The sequence below is a fragment of the Antennarius striatus genome, chromosome 16, assembly GCF_040054535.1.
Source record: "Antennarius striatus isolate MH-2024 chromosome 16, ASM4005453v1, whole genome shotgun sequence".
Lineage (NCBI taxonomy): Eukaryota > Metazoa > Chordata > Actinopteri > Lophiiformes > Antennariidae > Antennarius > Antennarius striatus.
Window position 1 is genome coordinate 17282827 of NC_090791.1, and position 17500 is coordinate 17300326.

Sequence of the window (17500 nt, forward strand, 5' to 3'; positions counted from 1 at the left end):
GATGTGTGTGTCATCCTGAAGACTATTTTTAAACAGACCTAAAATCTTGAGTGTTGAATTCGTTTGCTTCTCCATGCTTTAGTGGTCTGAGCTGGTGAATCATTGTAGGGCATCACGTTGGGGTATTTCTAGGAAACATTTTTTCTTTGTGTGTGTGTGTGTGTGTGTGTGTGTGTGTGTATGTGTGTGTCCAGATGATGTGGCAATATGTATAATACAAGCTATTCTTGTTGTTCTGTTTAATCTTAGTATTACTTTAAATGCATTGTTCTTTTCTTTGAAACATGTGCCTTGCTTTGTGATTTTGGGCTGACTACAATACAGTAGATGGGTATGCACAATATATATCTCCCTGGATCGTTTTGTTGTTTTTCATTCATAAAGAATACGCTGAGATGTGACGATTACAATATAAAGTCAGCAGACCTAACGGAAACCAAGATAAAAGTTGTGTTAACATAAACGCACACAATCTCAACACAACCTCTTTATCCCAGCAGGACATCTACATCGGTGGCGTCACACACTAGGGGTCTCCACAGTCAGCTGCTGCGTTTGGGTGTTTTTCTGATCATTAAAGATGACGATAAGAGGAAATCCCAGTTAGTTTACCGACTAAGTAGCTCCAAGATTTAGTTTTTATCTTGTTGAATTGAAGAGTAAAAATATTTTTTTTAAAACCATCAGACCCAGGTTTAAATTTTTTAAAAATATTCCATCTTTGTGCAAAGCAATGCTAAACAGCTGCTAGCTTGAGGGTTCATCCAGCTTCTATCAGATGTGTGATGAAGATCAGTTTGATTTTTAGATGGGGGTGGGGGTGGGGGTGTTCATTAACACACAGTCATAGGTTGATGATGTGACTCGGTTTGGTGCTCCTGCTGCTGCGTGTAAAGCAGATAATTGAAGATGGGAAAAAAAAAACTTGGCTCAGAAACTGCAGCAGTGACAAGTCCCAGGACTCCATCCAGTGCAACCCAACAAACACCTGCAAACCGTCAGCTCCCTTTACGGTTTATCCATCGAACACAGGCTGGACTGAATGTGAAGCGATCGCTGCACCAAATAAAATGACGCCAACCAATCAACCATGAAGAAAACGTCCAGTTTGGCGTCTATAAGGAACAGCTTCCAAAATGATTTTTTTTCCAACTTGAAGTTTATGCAAAGCAGAAGTTCTTTAATCTGTTTGGTAGCATGTGAATGCATGGCAGCCCGACATGCACCAGAGGTCAAAGTTCGCTCTCTGGACAACGCCATGACCTCCTGCCCTTCCAGCTGCAGCTCAACCCTCACCGAGGCCTGTTGTGGTGAAGACACGTTTCTGTTAGTTCATCTTTACTCCTCCTTCCTTGGGTCTCATTTGGGTCATGTTGTACAAATTAATTCAAAGTGTTTTTGGGCTAAAGAGGTTAAAGTCCACAGACGGTGAGCGAGGTCAAGAACAAAAGTGTTTTTCATTTTCGTAAAGATGAAGCCGAGCTGTTTGATTTGATTCCCTGTCTGTGTTCACCAGGCTGGTGTCTCCTCTGCTCTGCAGTGACTGGGTGTGAATGCTTGAGGGAAGCTGTGTGTGTGTGTTAGAGACTGGAGTGTGTGTGTGTGTGTGTGTCTGTGTGTGTGTTGTGGTGACTGGACAGTGGTGTGCTTGCAGTGACTGCATCTTATGGCCATCTGCTCACAATAAATAAATGTTCTACACAAACTACTCCCGACCCTGCCTCTGTTCGCGTTGTGTATTTTCAAGGTCGTCCTCTAGGGGGCAGCACCTGAACGCAGCACATCACTTGTCATTCAAAATCCAGTGTTTGTTTAAACCCTCAAGAATTAGACGAGTAGAGTTCATATGGACACAGCGGGATCAAGTTTCTTGTCTTACTTGGCTTTTTTAAAAATGTATTTTAATCATATCTGTTTAAAACCAAGACAACAAAGTTGTATTGGCAGACAGGTGGGCACGCAGTGCTATCATGTTCAACCTAACCACCCTGCAATTAGAATTTCTGGAAAGCCTTCAGGAAGGGAGTCCAGGATTTCTGAAATGTATCACTGGAATATTGAATGCTGGTCCGATGGTGTTCGGTTCTGGGTCAGAAGAGCAGTGTCCCCCACAGGTTCATCAAACCAGTCAGTTGGGTTCTAAAAAAGGTGCTGCCGGATAAGTTTAGTTTAAAGATGGAATACATCCGATAGAGACAGCCCTAAGACCCTGCGTCTGTATTATATAGAGGAGAGGAGCCAAGGATGAGGAGTTCCATCACCTAAGCAGCAACGACCAAAACACCAGTGACCCCAGATCAGCAGCCCAGTAAGAACAGAAAGTATGAGTCGGGTTTCTGGTGATGGGGAGTAACGAAAAAGACATAAAGAATATGAACATATTGGACCGCCCCTTAGACTCTTCCTGTCATTACACCACTTGGCTGCTAAAGTAGCCAATTGTCTTCAAGTTTGTGAAAATAAACAGTTCAAAAGTTCCCCAAAGTGTACAAGAGCTTTATTGATCAGTGATCAACTCAGGCATACATGTTTATAAGTATGAAAGAAAAGAGACTGCAGACGAGTGAAGTTTCTCTCTAAGGCTACAGAAAGCAGTGAACAGATGTGCTTTGAAAATGAAGGCAAAATACTTGTGAACTCCTGTCGACAGTCGACTTCTCCTCCTGTTGATTGATTTGGTGACGAATACGATCTCAGGAAATTTATATTCTCAACCCAATATGGGTCCAGGAACATCGTTTAGGAGAGTCGGCCTTTAAAATGATGCAAAATCACATGTTTTCCATCAATGTGGGAGCGTCGAAAAACCATCAGTGTTAACCTGTAACGTCCACTCTGAACAGACATCAGAGTGGGGGGGGGGAGACGACTCATCATCATCAGATTCATAATTTCATCCACACTTATGGCACTCATGGAGACGTAACGACAGACGCACACAAAAAACGCCCCCCCCCCCCCCCCCTTGACGCAGACACAGCTCTGTCATGGCACTGGAACGAAATCCACGGGTCTGTCAGTCCGTTTGTTCAAAATCTGGTTTGACAGGGAGGTGGATCTTCAACCCGCCGTCAGTTCTGCTCTGGAACCAGGAAACGGTTCAGACCGTTCAGTCGATGTCTGCGCTGGTCCGAGATCAGCCAGACTGTCTAAAATCAATCAAAATAAAACTGTAACAGTAACGATTAATATGCGTGATACATGTATGTACTGTGAAAGAGGACTTTCTTTTCTGATTTGCAGCAGATCAACAGCCTCCTGCTGTCGCTCCGACTCATCGACCAGTTTGTTGGAAATAATCTGGAGGTCCTGCTTCAGTTCTCTGAACACTAGAGGCTGACGAAGTGGCCAGAGTCTGAAACTGTGTTGATCTGGCCTGAAGCTCAGGGCGAACACCGGGCTCCATCGCCGGGGTCACCTCAGGTCACGGTGAGGCTCTGAGACGTCAGGCCAGACGAACCGTCTTTATTTACAGTGTTGGAGACACACGTCAGACGCTCGCCGGCCCCTGGCGGTCTGTCCGACCCTCGTCCGTCTGGTCGTGACGGGGGAGCGGTCCGTCCACACCTCCTCACGAACCACCGGACGAACTTGAATGTCACCCATGATTTACAAAAACCCCAAAGTGTGCGTCTCATAATCGGTTCCTCCACTTCGCTTTTTTTTCTCTCGTATTTTTAGGCACATTTAAGCGATTTTCACGTTGGTTTGCTCACATTCAGAGTTTTTTCTAGTAATGGGGAGGATGGGGGGGGGGTGTCTATGTCTGACTTATTTCACCTAAAATGGCACAACAGCCCTGTCCCATTCAGCTGCATTCTGGGACAGAATATGTTTGCAGTAGGCGTGGTGTCAGCCCTGATGTGAACGACACACACACACACACACACACACGAGGCATCATCAGTGGTTCTTAGATGGTGTGTGTGTCTGCAGGAAGTAGTCAGGAGCATGAAGACTTGGATTGTTCAGTCAGCGTTGCTGTTGTTGGGGGGGGGGGGTGCAACAGGTGATGATTTCAGACTCTTGGTGTGTTTCTTAAAGCAACACGGAGTTAATAGTCCCGGCTGTGAGGCGCTGGTTATTACAGGTGTGGGGGGGTTACGTGGGGAAAGTCATGCTATCAGGTTACCCTTCATGGCATCATGGGACGTCGACTGGACCCCCCCCAGAGAGACCGCTCTCTTAGCAAGTCCACACCTGAGAGGAACACAGACAGACGTTAGTTCAGACGACAGGAGTCACAAGTCATTCCAGTCCTCAGTCATGTGACGCTGTGTGTGTCTAAAGCTGCTGGGGTGTGTTCACACACACACACACACACACACACACACACACACACACACACACACACACACACACACACACACACACACACACACACACACACACAGCGTCACAGTGATGAGTGAGGCGGACACACAGCCCGCGTCCATCTAGCAGCTGATTGGTCGTACCTTGACGGTGCTGTCGACCGCTCCGGAGAAGAGTCGTCCTCTGGAGACGGCGAGCGCCGTCACGCTTCCCTGGTGTCTCAGCAGAGTCTGTGTGCAGATCATGTTGTCCATGCTCCACACCTACACACACACACACACACACACACACACACACACACACACACACACACGTTACTGCCTTCACGTCGCTGACATCACGTCTCCGGTACGTGAGGGTCGGCTGGCGGGCCTCACCCTGAGGGAGCGGTCGTAGGAGGCACTGAAGACTTTGGTCTGATCCGGGGTGGAGATGACAGCCAGGGCGTAAACCGTCCCCACGTGACCCGTCAGGGTCCGCACCTGCTCCTTCGACTCGATGTCCCACACCTGGAGACCAGAGCATCATCAGCAAACACTTCAAAACACAGGTGTGTGTGTGTGTATGTGTGTGTGTGTGTGTGTGTGTGTGTGTGTGTGTGTGTGTGTGTGTGTGTGTGTGTGTGTGTGTAAAAAGGAACTGAAAACGTCTCTCACGTGGATGAGGTTTTCATAGGTGCCACAGACGATGTGGTGGTTGGTGACGGCGATGGAGTAGACGCTGCCCCCGCTGGTCTGGAGGACATGAACACACTCCAGAGAGCGGATGTCCCAAATCTGACAGAGGGAGAGAGAGACAGATGCACAGGGGGCTGCTGGGTAAAAAAAAACAAACAAAAGAAAAAACATTTAAGAGTGTTGGAAAAGGGAGTTCCTCAACAGCTCACACATCCAGGATTCATGCGTCCGCCTGCCGACTGACGGTGGCTTTTATTTTCATTTTGTGTTCGATTCTTCAGCTATTAGATGCATCGATGTTTAACACGGTCAGTAAAGACCGCTGAGCAGTCGTGACTCCTACGTCATGTGACTTCAGGATCTCACCTGGACTCCACCTTCATGAGTCACAGCTCTGTTTCTGGAATTCGACCATCACATCAACACCGAGCAGAAACCTTCACCGGATGATTCTTTTTTCCTACCATCTCGTGCAAAATCTGCAACGTCTTATTGAAATCAATAAGAAGACATTCTTGTTGTCATCATAGTTTTAGTTTTATGTCCAAACTCCAACATGACTTTGTTTCAAAGCTTTGAACGTCATCACAAGGCTTCCTCCTCTCTCGCCGCTCCGTCTTTTCTTCATATAAAGGATCAAACACCAACACGCCAGCCTTGATGTTTCCATTAATTACAGAACAAACTATCTTTCCACTGCTAGCCACGGTTTACAACTCCAATTAGTCAAACATTAAAAACGAGTCCCTGAAAGAAGTGGATTTCTTATGAGGAAAAAATTAATAGAAGAGAAGTTTTTACGTCTACAGTCTCTCAGAGTTTGCTTTATGTCGAAGTCACTTCATTGCCAACACGCTCAAAGGGGTGTTTTTTCCTCTGAACGTCGGGGACGTTTGTCACAGCGAAGCTTCTCCACAACCGTTTCTGAGGCTAAGTGTTGGCCGGAGAAGAAGAACCTGCGTCTGCTTTATTCATCCTTTCTTCCCTGGTTCCCAAAACCCGTCCGTCCCTTCATCTCTCCACAGCCTCCCTGAGGAATTCATTAGTGATGACTCCAGAACAGCACACACACACACACACACACACACACACACACACACACATACACACACACACACACACAACTAGCAGTCCTGTGCTGATATTTCAAAATAAACCACTTGGAGATTTTTTTTTTTTTGCTCATCCTGGTTACTTGTTTCAGCGCGTTAGAAAACAACCAGCGGTCTCGGTCCTCGGCCTACCTTGATGGTCTGATAGGAGCCGCTGTACAGGTGGTTCTGGGAGGCCACCAGCGCCCTGACCCAGTGGTTCAGACCCGTCAGCTCCTTCTTCAGCTTCAGCTCCGTGCCCACGATGTCCCACACCTGAACGCAGAGAGGGTTCAGAAAGAATTAAAAGTGAAGCCGTAGACACAAAAACAAAGATGTTAAAACCTTGTTTATCACAAAGCATGTCTCTCTAGAAGTGTAACACACACACACACACACACAGGGAATACAGTGTGTGTGTGATGACACTGCGCTGAAACAGGGAGATCATGGGAGGAGGTGAAGAGTGGAGACACACAATACACCACAAACACCCCCTTTCCCTTCCCTTCCCTTACTTGCTTGTAACCATGGTAACAAAGACAAGGCCAAAGACGTGGCTGCTGGCTGTGTGCTTCCTCCCTGCTGAGCCACATCTCTACACTCCTCTTCATCACACATCTCAGAGATGAAGAGCTGAACGACCAGCTACTGAAGCCCGTCTAGAGGGCCGACACGACCAAAAGCAGACCGCAGTCCTGTGACCCCTCCCACTGGGTTGAGCCAACACCATGGTTTTGTGTGTTTCTTTATTTTGCTGGCTGAGGCCGCTGCAGTGCAGACGGCGTGTTACAGAATTCTAAACACAATAATCTGTTTAGTGACTGATGGCTGAGAGCTGAAGCTCAACACACGACCCGACACACCCTGGATGACCCACACCGCGTACAGAAACGTACCTTAATGGCCTTCAGGGAGCCGCTGAACAACATGTTGTGGGAGGAGACCAGTGTGCACACTGGGTTGTCATGGGCACGGATTGTGTTGACCTTCTGCAGGGTCTGGATGTCCCACACCTGAACGAGACACACAACAGAAAGACGTGAACTCGTCTTCCACTGAGCATACGCTACAAACGTTTTCTGTTAAGGAGGAAGCAGGGCGGTAGGGGGGGGGGCATCACTCACGATGATGGTGCAGTCTGCAGAGCCGCTGTACAGCCTGTTTCTGTGGAGACAGAGACCGACATCATTCTCTGGTGAGAAGGCTACTCATTCCCAGCTGATCACAGTACTCGTTTTGTTTTTTTTTACTGCATGTGCTCATTTTGTTACCCCTGGATACACAGCGCCAGAACGATGCCGTCGTGACCCTCCAGGGTTTTCTGACACTTGTAGGTGGTGCAGGTGTCCCATACCTGAGCAGAAGGTGGGAGACGATGATTCGCTGCTAAAACACTAAACTATTACATCAAGTTGTTAAAGTTACAAAATGCATTTGTGTTGGGACGCTTCCTGAGCTCCTTTTTAGCTCACGTCCTCTAAACTGCGTCCTTTATCACGAGAGTAATATCATGATTCTAGACTCTCACACGAGAAAAGGTTATAGGTAAACGGACGTGTTTGTTGTCAGTGCAGAGTGTTGTGTGTGTGCTTGTGTGTGTTCATGTTACCTTGATGGTTTTATCTGAGGATCCAGAGAAGAGCAGGTCCCCGGTGGAGTAGACACAGAGGCACCAAACGGGACCCTGGTGGCCCACAAACGTCCCTTTACACTTGAAGATCTGCTGAGGGTCATATGCTGCAAACAGAAAGAAAAAACAGTGAGACAGGATTAGTTGTAGCTGATGATAATTTTTCATACAGACAATTGTCTTCTGTTCATTCTTTATGGTGTAAGACTGGACGTGGACGCCGGAAGTGAAAGCTTGAGGTGTGGCATTTTAAAGAGTCATAAAAAGGTTAAATAAAGAACTAATAAAGTATTCCCTGGATGTTATGGAAATGAAACCTCACATGTCTGGAATTTGATCTGACATGCCGCGTTCTAACATTTTTTATTCATCAGTACCCTTTCATATAAAAAAAAGACATGTCTATACAATCCAGATAGGCCAGTACACTGTTGTTCTGTATTTAATGGGCTCCAGTGCATTCAGTGAAGATACAGAGACAGGAGGCAAAAACTGGAAGCAGGAGGATACACAGATGGCCGCTGATTAAGAAAAGGAGGAAGAGTCAGATGATGATGACGAAGAAGAGAACGGCCAAAGAACGCAGTCAGACTTCAAATCAACAGAACTTTGATGTTTAAAAAATCCATCAACTTTAATCTAACACACTCCTTTGCTGAGGAGAATGAAGAAGAATGAATAAAGACATCATTAAAGGAGAGCAGACGGATACTTACAGCCCAGGATCCCCATGTTGAGTCTGGCATTGATGTGGGACAACTCATCCTGCAGATGGACACAAAATTAACATTTAACACACCAACTACAATCCTTCTGTTCTTCCTCCCAGATTTAACCGCTTCTTTAAGCCCTCACACACACACACACACACACAGACTTGTGTTTATTGCCATGTTGCGCTTACATTCAACATGGAGGCATCTCTACGAAACTCCATCAGGTCTTCGCTCAGTTTACTCTGGTTCTCATCCAGCACGTCTGAAAATAACACGACAATAATGTTGAGGAAAAGAGGAGAAATCAGGACGGATGATGGAAATGAGATCCCAGGTCCTCGCATGCGTCTACTTCTCAGTCGTAACAAGGCATTCACTAACAAACAGGTAAATGTGCTGAAATTCTTTCTCTACTATATTTTACCAAATTTGAGCTCCAGGTTCTTCTCCAGCTGATCCAACTTCTCAGACAGTTTTCCTAACATGGAGCGCAGGAAAGCAATGTCTTGGTCCTTCTGGGCCAGAGTGAGCTGCATCTCATGGAACCTGAACAAGAAGCATTTGATACGGATGCATCTGCTATGAAAATGATGACTTTTGCATTTCAGACATTTTTAAGTTTCAAAGGTTGATGGAACTTGTAAAAAAAGTATTGTTAAATATTTAACCTGACACCAATCGGAGTTAAAATGCGTGTGCTCACCTGTCATCAGTCTGCTGCAGAAACTCCTTCAAACCCTCAAATTTACACACCTCCAGGTGTGTTTCATACGTGTCCTGGTTACCGATGAAGGTGCAGCTGTCAGGGAGGAGAGGAGAGTCCGATTAGTCACTAGGAGATCAAGTGTTAATGGAGGAAAGATAAAAATAGAGATGACTTTACTGGGTGTCCTTAGGACTCACCCGTATTTGGAGTGTGGACATTTGATGTGCTCACACTCTTTGAGGTGTGCCTCCAGGTTCATGGTGAGCAGAGGGGGGCAGGATGGGTTGTTGGGGCAACGAACCGGCCTGTAGTCACAGCTGGCCTCGTGTTCTCTGCAGAGGGTGGTGAGAGAGACAGCATGTTGCTGCGTTCCTATGGGAGGAGTGAAAGCATCCCACCACACCCCACTCTGGGGGAGCTTACTTGCGTGCAGACAGTTTGATGGTGAACGGGCATCCCAGCGGATCCACCTCATACACTCCGGGTTTCCCCGCCACCGTGGAGGTGGGCGCCGCGGCCCCTCCTGCGCCGCCGGCTGTGGATCTGCAGCCGTATTTACAGTGAATGAACAGCTCTCCAATTTGCTCAGCTACCGCGATGTTGTTCACAACCACCGTTAGCTTAGCCGCATCCACGGGGCATTTGTCTGAAAAGAACACAACAACCACAAGGTTTAATAAACTATAGTTTCTACTGATGACGTCTAAATGGAATCAAACCATTATTAATGATAATCATGTTTGACATGTAGCAGTTCCACCCGTGGTGCAAGAAAACATCCTCACCTGAAGTCAAGGCACATCGTCTGCAGAAGGTGTGCTGAGAAGGAGACGTAAACATTTATTACGAGATTTTATGAGTTCAATGTTCTTCTCATAACAAGATAAAAAACAAAACTCAGCAACTAAGCCCCGCCCCTAGTTACTATTGCTATGCCAATCAAGTTTTAGGTTGCAGTTAAAACCGTGGCCCAACATTCTTCAGAGGCTTTTGGTAGGATGGGTCTCCCAACTAAAAAACAAAGGCTATAATATTACTTCATATCATTTTATTAAGTACAAGAAGAGAAAGAGAAAAAAAAATAAAAACAATCTAAACACTTCATGTATGGAGTCATGCATCTACACGCTGTGAAATCCACAGCTGAACAGGGTAACCATCCCTAGTTACAGTCGCTAAGCTACAAATAGAAGAATGTTGCTCTGGGAGGGGACTCGTTGCAAAATTTTTTAAAAATCGCCTAACACGTGAGGTACTGTTATGGAAATGAGCACTAACGAGTAAGATGGGCAGGGGTAGAGAACTCACCCCACACGTCGTGATGACGGGGTCCTTGAACACGTTACAGCACAACTGGCAGCACAATTTCACTGAAGGCTGTTCAGCAAAAATCTGGGGCTCCTGCACACAAACAAGGTCATTTCTTCATTTTCTGAATATTTGGTATTCTTTCTGCTCCAAACATATTCCTCGCTATGTTTTAATGTTACAATGGGTATACGTTAAGGTGTGATGGCATGTATGGTGTAATAATGAACTCATACCGTGTCTTCTTCCTCTTCATGCAACGAGAAAGTGGAGCGCAAAGACATGTTGGACTCTGAATGCAGAGATCGGATTGAGATGGCTGAATCCGACCTCCGAGGAGTCCCGATAGGAGGCTGAGGGGAAGAGGAAACCAATCATAGCCTATTCACAAAGTAAAATAAGATTTAAGGAATCTCTGTGGACAAGTCCCACCATCATGTAGATCAAATCTCATACCTGAGAAATAAAATGTCACTTCAATCCAGTCACTTCAAGTGTGTTTTAATGGAATGCCCATCAAATATAGAGCTCTGGTAACTTGTATGAACTGTGCGAATTCATCAGGCTGGTTTGGAAAAACAGTAAAAGGCATGTTTATGAGTGTACCATTCCATCGTCGTCATCTCGGGGGGAGTACGTCAGCGTGCTGGAGGAGGAGGGGGTTCTTCTGTGCTGCTTGTAAGTGGTGGATCCTTCTGCTGACAGCACATACAGGCAAATTCATAAAACAATAACACCAAAATAATGGAGGACCACAGTGACTGTCATTCAGAAAAACGTTTAATATGTAATCTAAATGTTTTACCTTTAGTTCCAGCAGCCACAGCTGCAAAGGTGGGGCCGAACGAGGCCTCCATCTTGCTCTGTTGAGAGGAGAAGAGGGTTCAAGTGATAAATAGATGGCCAAGCAAGGCTAGAGAGTAACTGTTAAGATGAATTTCAGAAATTCACAAAGGTTTAAAGTGGATATTAAGCTCTATTCATTTATATCATGTCACATTAGGGTCTCTTACCCCAGTGCTGGAGTCAGCTGGGGGAGTGGAGGGGCCACTGCTAATAGCTGATGTGGTGACTGCTGCTGCTTCGCTGGAGTATCTGTTGTAGCGATGCACCTTTGCGCTGCTCATAACCCAAAACACACACAAACGCCAGAGGAAACACTAGCAGCTAGCTGGATTGCTAGGCCTAGAGAAAAGAAAGGAAACACAGGTACAGAGGCAATCAGTGAGGAAAGAAGAGGACGTGTGTGTTTCAACAGTGAACACATAGGAAACACAAACTTTATGTTTATAGGATTTGGATTTGAAGGAAATGCAATTTCTGTTCCAGATATGTGTATGCATGAAACATAAAGATTAGAATTTAACTATTGCAGTAAAAAAAGGTTTTTTGTTCAATAGTTTTTATGGGGTTTTTTATTTTGTGTAAATGAAAAAAGGAAGTGAGATTACAAGTATATATTTTGTTCACAATGGTGAAATACAGGAAGTTTACAGTTGAGTAATATGGTTATCATAACATGTTGACAGAATGTAATCTGTAATCTGGTGATGGACATTTTGATATCAGATTTTTATCAGTATCTGAGCTCAATTCTCTCTTGAACAGCACAAATCCTTTCAGAGTGGTTTTACTCAATCTGTTTGGTGAAGCAAATGAAAGTGAAACACAAATACACTTCTTCTTTTCACACTTCTACACTATTAAATGAAAGAAACTGCATTTTATAAAAGAAACAACAACAACAACCCGCTGGAGCGGACCCTGGTCGGAACAGGGAGGTATGCGGCTCTAATCCAGCCTGGACACTAACCAGGACCTCTAATCCAGCCCGGACCTCTAATCCAGCCCGGACCTCTAATCCAGCCCGGACCTCTAATCCAGCCCGGACCTCTAATCCAGCCCGGACACTAACCAGGACCTCTAATCGAGCCCGGACCTCTAATCCATCCCGGAAACTAACCAGGACCTCTAATCCAGCCCGGATCGCCTCGGTTTCTGCCCGGGGCAGGAGACCCACGGAGGGGGGCGGGGAGCCCACTGCGGGCGAAAGTTCAACACTGACAGCCAATAAACTAAATGTTATCAGGCTAAAATGGAACAATATGACCGTTTTCCGCGTGTTAGCTCCTAAAAGCGCAGCTCGTAACGAAGCGTCTCTCTTAAAACTACGTTATCAACAATTATTCATCTGCGCTGGGAGCTAGCTGCCTAGCTTAAGTGGCTCGTTTGTTAGCTTAAATTAGCTGATGTTACTCTCTATTAGCAGTCACTCTGCTAACAGTCGCTGGCAGCGCTTGCAGTCAGCTAACACGTAAACTGCGTCATCTTTTAGTTAACATGGCAGTTACCTAAAAGCAGCGAGTCTTCACGATGTGGACTCACCATTGTTTCTGTCACAGGGTAACCTCAAATCTCCAGACGAATTCCTAAATCTCCCCCTCTCACTGCCTCAAAACTCATCGCTCAACTGCCGCGGTGTGTTCTGGGATCAAGAGTCTCGAGAGCAGTAACTGTCCGCTGACTCCATTCGCTGTCAGACTACATTAACTATCATGCACCGCGCGCAGCTGTCGTCGTCCTCGGTGCTGTCAGTGGATTCCGCAAACCAACGGCATCGCTCAGTGATCCCAAACGCAGCATCGTCTGGTCGGGTTCTGCGTCCTCATTGGTTCTGCCCGGGTCCAAACCATCCTCCGTCAGCCACCGTCACGTTTTACGACCGGTCCACGTGAACGGTGGCGTGATGTCCACAGAGGCTGGCCACAATCACACAGAAAGAGTGAATTGCCTATAAAACCTGAGTGTATTGATAACATATGGTTTCAATCTAAAAAAAAAAAAAAGTAAAAAAGGAATGTAGAACTCATTCCAGCCCAGTCACTGGTGAAGAGAAGCAGCTACACGCCACAGGTCTGAGAGCTCACATAGGTTTCTCTGATGTACATTTAGGCCTTAACCAAAAAAAAAAGGCGTGGGATTTGATTTAAAAGTAAGTCTGTGATGGTGAAGTCGGTGTTTCGACAACAGATTATCAGCGTATCTCTGATTAAATGTGGCATTCAGTGGTTTGAGTCCTTTAGAGATTACCGCAGACAGTGAAAGCATTATTTTGTATTATGTTTAACGGGAAAACTTGTAATACAATGAGGTTGTATATTACGTTATACTTGAGTGAGGACAGCCATGATGGACGTGTGGTGGCAAGAGGATTTCTTAAAACACGGACAAAGGTACAAATATTTATTTGCCATTTAAAATCATACATAGGTTGAGGAGAAGTCCATTGATGATACAAACAGAAAATTTAGCAAATACTCAGCTAATATGACGAGATCTCCGGCACAGACATCACTGGAACCCTTTTTTCTCTCAGTCCCATAACTTTCATTGTCCAATATGTGTCTGTGTGCGTATGGGGAGGAGTGTGTGTGTATTCCCATTATGGACTTGTTGAAGTGAAGATGATGAGGTAGACACACAATGACCAAACTTGCCTTATAGAGATATAAACAATTAGTTCCTCAGCAGGTCATGTTACACAATGCTTATGTAAGATGAATCATACTATGATCAATCAATCAATCAAGTTTTATTTACATAGCGCTTAATCATGGCAACAGACATTTCAAAGCGCTTTAGCAGACAGAGAAACCCAACTGAACCCTCCAGAGCAAGCATAAGCGACAGTGGCGGGGAAAAACTCCCTCGATGAAGAAGAAATTCCGGGCAGGACCCAGACTCTTTTGGGCAGCCATCCGCCTTGACCGGTTAGGTGGAAAAGAAATAAAAGGAAGATAAGAACAGGGAAAGAGAAAGAGAGACAGAGAGAGAGTGGCAGATACGCCAGATAGAGACAGTGTCAATATGGTTAAAGTTATGCGTCCCTTTGCTAAAGTCAAGGCGCAATTTCAGCTGCGTGGATGACTGTATGGCAGCACCGAGGGAGAAAGGAAGCAGGACCCCAGCCAGGTTTACAAAAAAAATCATTCCTCTACAGATGGATTAGAAACAGTGGTGATGACTGTCTCCAATCTGTTTAGACTGTTTAGATAGCAAGAAGATGCCTGAGGAATGGACGAGAAGTGTGCTGGTGCCCATTTTAAAGAACAAGGGAGATGTGCAGAGTTATGGCAACTACAGAGGAATAAAGTTGATGAGCCATATCATGAAGTAATGGGAAAGAGTAGTGGAAGCTAGACTAAGGGCAGAAGTGAGCATTTGTGAGTAGCAGTATGGTTTCATGCCAAAAAAGAGTACTACAGATGCAGTATTTGCTTTGAGGATGTTGATAGAGAAGTACAGAGAAGGCCAGAGGGAGCTGCATTGTGTTTTTGTAGATCTGGAGAAAGCTTATGACAGGGTGCCCAGAGAGGAACTGTGGTATTGTATGAAGAAGTCTGGAGTGGCAGAGAAGTATATTAGAGCAGTGCAGGACATGTCTGAGGACTGTAAGACAGTGGTGAGGTGTGTGTAGGTGTGACAGAGGAGTTCAAGGTGGAGGTGGGACTGCATCAGGGATCAGCTCTGAGCCCCTTCTTGTTTGCCATGGTGATGGACAGGCTGACAGACGAGGTTAGACAGGAATCTCCATGGACTATAATGTTTGCAGATGACATTGTGATCTGCAGTGAGAGCAGGGAACAGGTGGAGGAGAAGCTAGAGAGGTGGAGGTTTGTCCTGGAAAGGAGAGGAATGAAGGTTAGCCGCAGTAAGACAGAATACATGTGTGTGAATGAGAGGGACCCAAGTGGAAGAGTGAGGTTACAGGGAGAAGAGATCAAGAAGGTGGATGATTTCAAGTACTTAGGGTCAACAGTCCAGAGCAATGGAGAGTGTGGAAAAGAGGTGAAGAAGCGTGTCCAGGCAGGATGGAACGGGTGGAGGAAAGTGTCAGGTGTGATGTGTGATAGAAGAGTTTCAGCTAAAATGAAAGGAAAGGTGTACAAAACTGTGGTGAGACCAGCGATGTTGTTTGGTCTAGAGACAGTGTCACTGAGGAAAAGACAGGAGACAGAGATGGAGGTAGCAGAGATGAAGATGCTGAGGTTCTCTCTGGGAGTGACCAGGAAGGACAGGATCAGGAATGAGTACATCAGAGGGACAGCACATGTTAGAGGTTCTGGAGATAAAGTCAGAGAGGCCAGACTGAGATGGTTTGGACATGTCCAGAGGAGAGATAGTGAATATATTGGTAGAAGGATGCTGAGTTTTGAACTGCCAGGCAGGAGGCCTAGAGGAAGACCAAAGAGGAGGTTTATGGATGTAGTGAAAGAGGACATGAAGGTAGTTGGTGTGAGAGAAGAGGAGGCAGAAGACAGGGTTAGATGGAGGACACTGATTCGCTGTGGCGACCCCTGAAGGGAAAAGCCGAAAGGAAAAGAAGAAGAGACAGTGGTGAGGACAACCATGATGGACGGATTTACAGACAGTGGTGCCTAACAGTAGGGGTGGGCGGATCGATCCAAATATCGATATTATCGATACTAAGCAAGTACTTGGATCGGATCGATACTATTGTCCTGGGATCGATACTTCGCTCCTCCAACAATTTCCTCAAAGCGCTGCTTCTCTGTGCAAATAGCACACCCCCCTCTCTCTCACCCAGCGTTCCCCGCTACTCTGAGTCTCTGCCTGAGTGACTCAGGCACACCTTTAGCTCCCCCCCTACCTGGCCACTGGCCTGCTGCATCCTCCAGACAGAGACAATGGACTCTGGCAGAGGCTTTCAGCCATAAAATCAACAAGACCCAGGTAATCTGTTTTTCACAATGTAATTGGGTATCAATTTTAGGAGATTAGTTCAATATTTATATGTTCACCCAGTTGAAAAAAATAAAGTTTTACTAAGGGCTACAGCTATCCATTACCCAAGTAATCGATTAATCTATTGATTAATTCTATTACTAAAGTAATCAGATAAAAATACAAGGTTCACAATATGTTATTGATATTGTTATTTATGTGACTGCTTTCCTATTTGGTCTGAATTGTAATGATATAAATAAAAGTTATACAGTGAATGAGAAGAAACACCATTTTCATTAGTGTAATATTTATTACCACAAAAATGAGTCTCTCATAATCTCTAACTTATTGTGAACCATGTACATTAAAGTGTTAAACAAACGTTAATGCCTGAAATAACATTACGTTACATTGCTGCTTTTTTTGGTTTGACACTCTTGACTTTTGTTCTGAAGCAGTTGTTGTAGTAGAAGTATTTTATTTTTTATACACTGCTAAAGTTTGCATTGTAGTTATTCAATGAAAAATGAAACATTTTTATTGCCTAAAATCTTTGTGCTGTGTTTATCGCAATTATAACAAACTAACTCAAGGGGGGGCAGGGGGGGGTCAATTAGTCAATGATCTTGACATTTCCAAGCAAAAAGTATTGGTATCGTATCGGTATCGGCCGATACTACCCTGTATTTACTTTGTATCGGATTGATACCAAAATTCCCGGTATCGCCCAACCCTACCGAACAGAAGACAGGAAGTGGAGTTGGAGGAAATGAAGATGTTGAGGTTTTCTAGGATTGACCAGGTTGGATCGGATCACAAATGAGTTCATTGGAGGAACAGCCAAGAGGAGATTTTCTGAAGACAAAGTTAGAGAGAGCAGACTTGGATGGTTTGGACACGTCCAGAGGAGAGATGGTGAGTATGTTGGTGAAAGGGACATGAGGGTGGAGCTACCAGGAAAGAGGGCAAGAAGACCAAAGAGAAGGCGGATGGATGTAATGAGGAAGACTTGAGGGCAGTTGGTGTCAGAGAGGATGAAGAAGATAGGATGGCAGGGAGAAGGACACATGCTGTGGGTAACAGGACATGCCCAGAAACAGAAGAAGATACTTGAGTACAGTATATATTGTAGAATAGTGTCATTTCAATACCTGATAACATCATTATGTTATCATGACTGTCCTCACCACTGTCTCGAATCTATCCATCATGGCTGTCCTGTTTCAAGTGTTCTAAGTGACAGCAAAATAGCATATTTTTGCATATACATGTTAGTATAAGTGTGAATAGCATAAGAGGTTATTTGT

The 17500-nt window shown here is 45.2% G+C and overlaps 2 protein-coding genes across 12 annotated transcripts in view; one reads left to right on the forward strand and one right to left on the reverse strand.

Annotated features, from left to right (window-relative positions):
• Positions 1–652, forward strand: part of caskin1 (CASK interacting protein 1) — an 86528-nt gene extending 85876 nt beyond the window's left edge. For all 7 annotated transcript variants that reach the window (XM_068335974.1, XM_068335975.1, XM_068335977.1 and 4 more), the window contains one exon: positions 1–652. This exon is cut by the window's left edge and continues 2209 nt beyond it. The gene's annotated coding sequence lies outside the window, so the exon portion shown is untranslated.
• Positions 653–2480: 1828 nt separating this feature from the next.
• traf7 (TNF receptor-associated factor 7) lies at positions 2481–12956 on the reverse strand. Of its 5 annotated transcripts, none has more exons than XM_068337257.1 (22): positions 12831–12956; positions 11459–11630; positions 11251–11308; positions 11052–11140; positions 10682–10798; positions 10446–10538; positions 9923–9956; positions 9561–9783; positions 9335–9469; positions 9135–9230; positions 8856–8977; positions 8620–8693; positions 8432–8480; positions 7695–7822; positions 7357–7439; positions 7210–7249; positions 6982–7098; positions 6236–6358; positions 4971–5090; positions 4692–4823; positions 4458–4577; positions 2481–4200 (listed from the first exon to the last, which is right to left on the reverse strand). In XM_068337257.1, the coding sequence occupies exons 2-22, from the start codon at positions 11570–11572 to the stop codon at positions 4186–4188; spliced, it is 2082 nt and encodes a 693-aa protein (XP_068193358.1). In that variant the 5' UTR covers positions 11573–11630; positions 12831–12956; the 3' UTR covers positions 2481–4185. The 5 variants fall into 5 exon arrangements, 3 of the variants coding, with proteins under 3 accessions (XP_068193358.1, XP_068193355.1, XP_068193357.1); XM_068337254.1 differs by having other exon boundaries at positions 11052–11143; XM_068337256.1 differs by having other exon boundaries at positions 11052–11143; positions 12797–12922.
• Positions 12957–17500: the final 4544 nt, after the last annotated feature.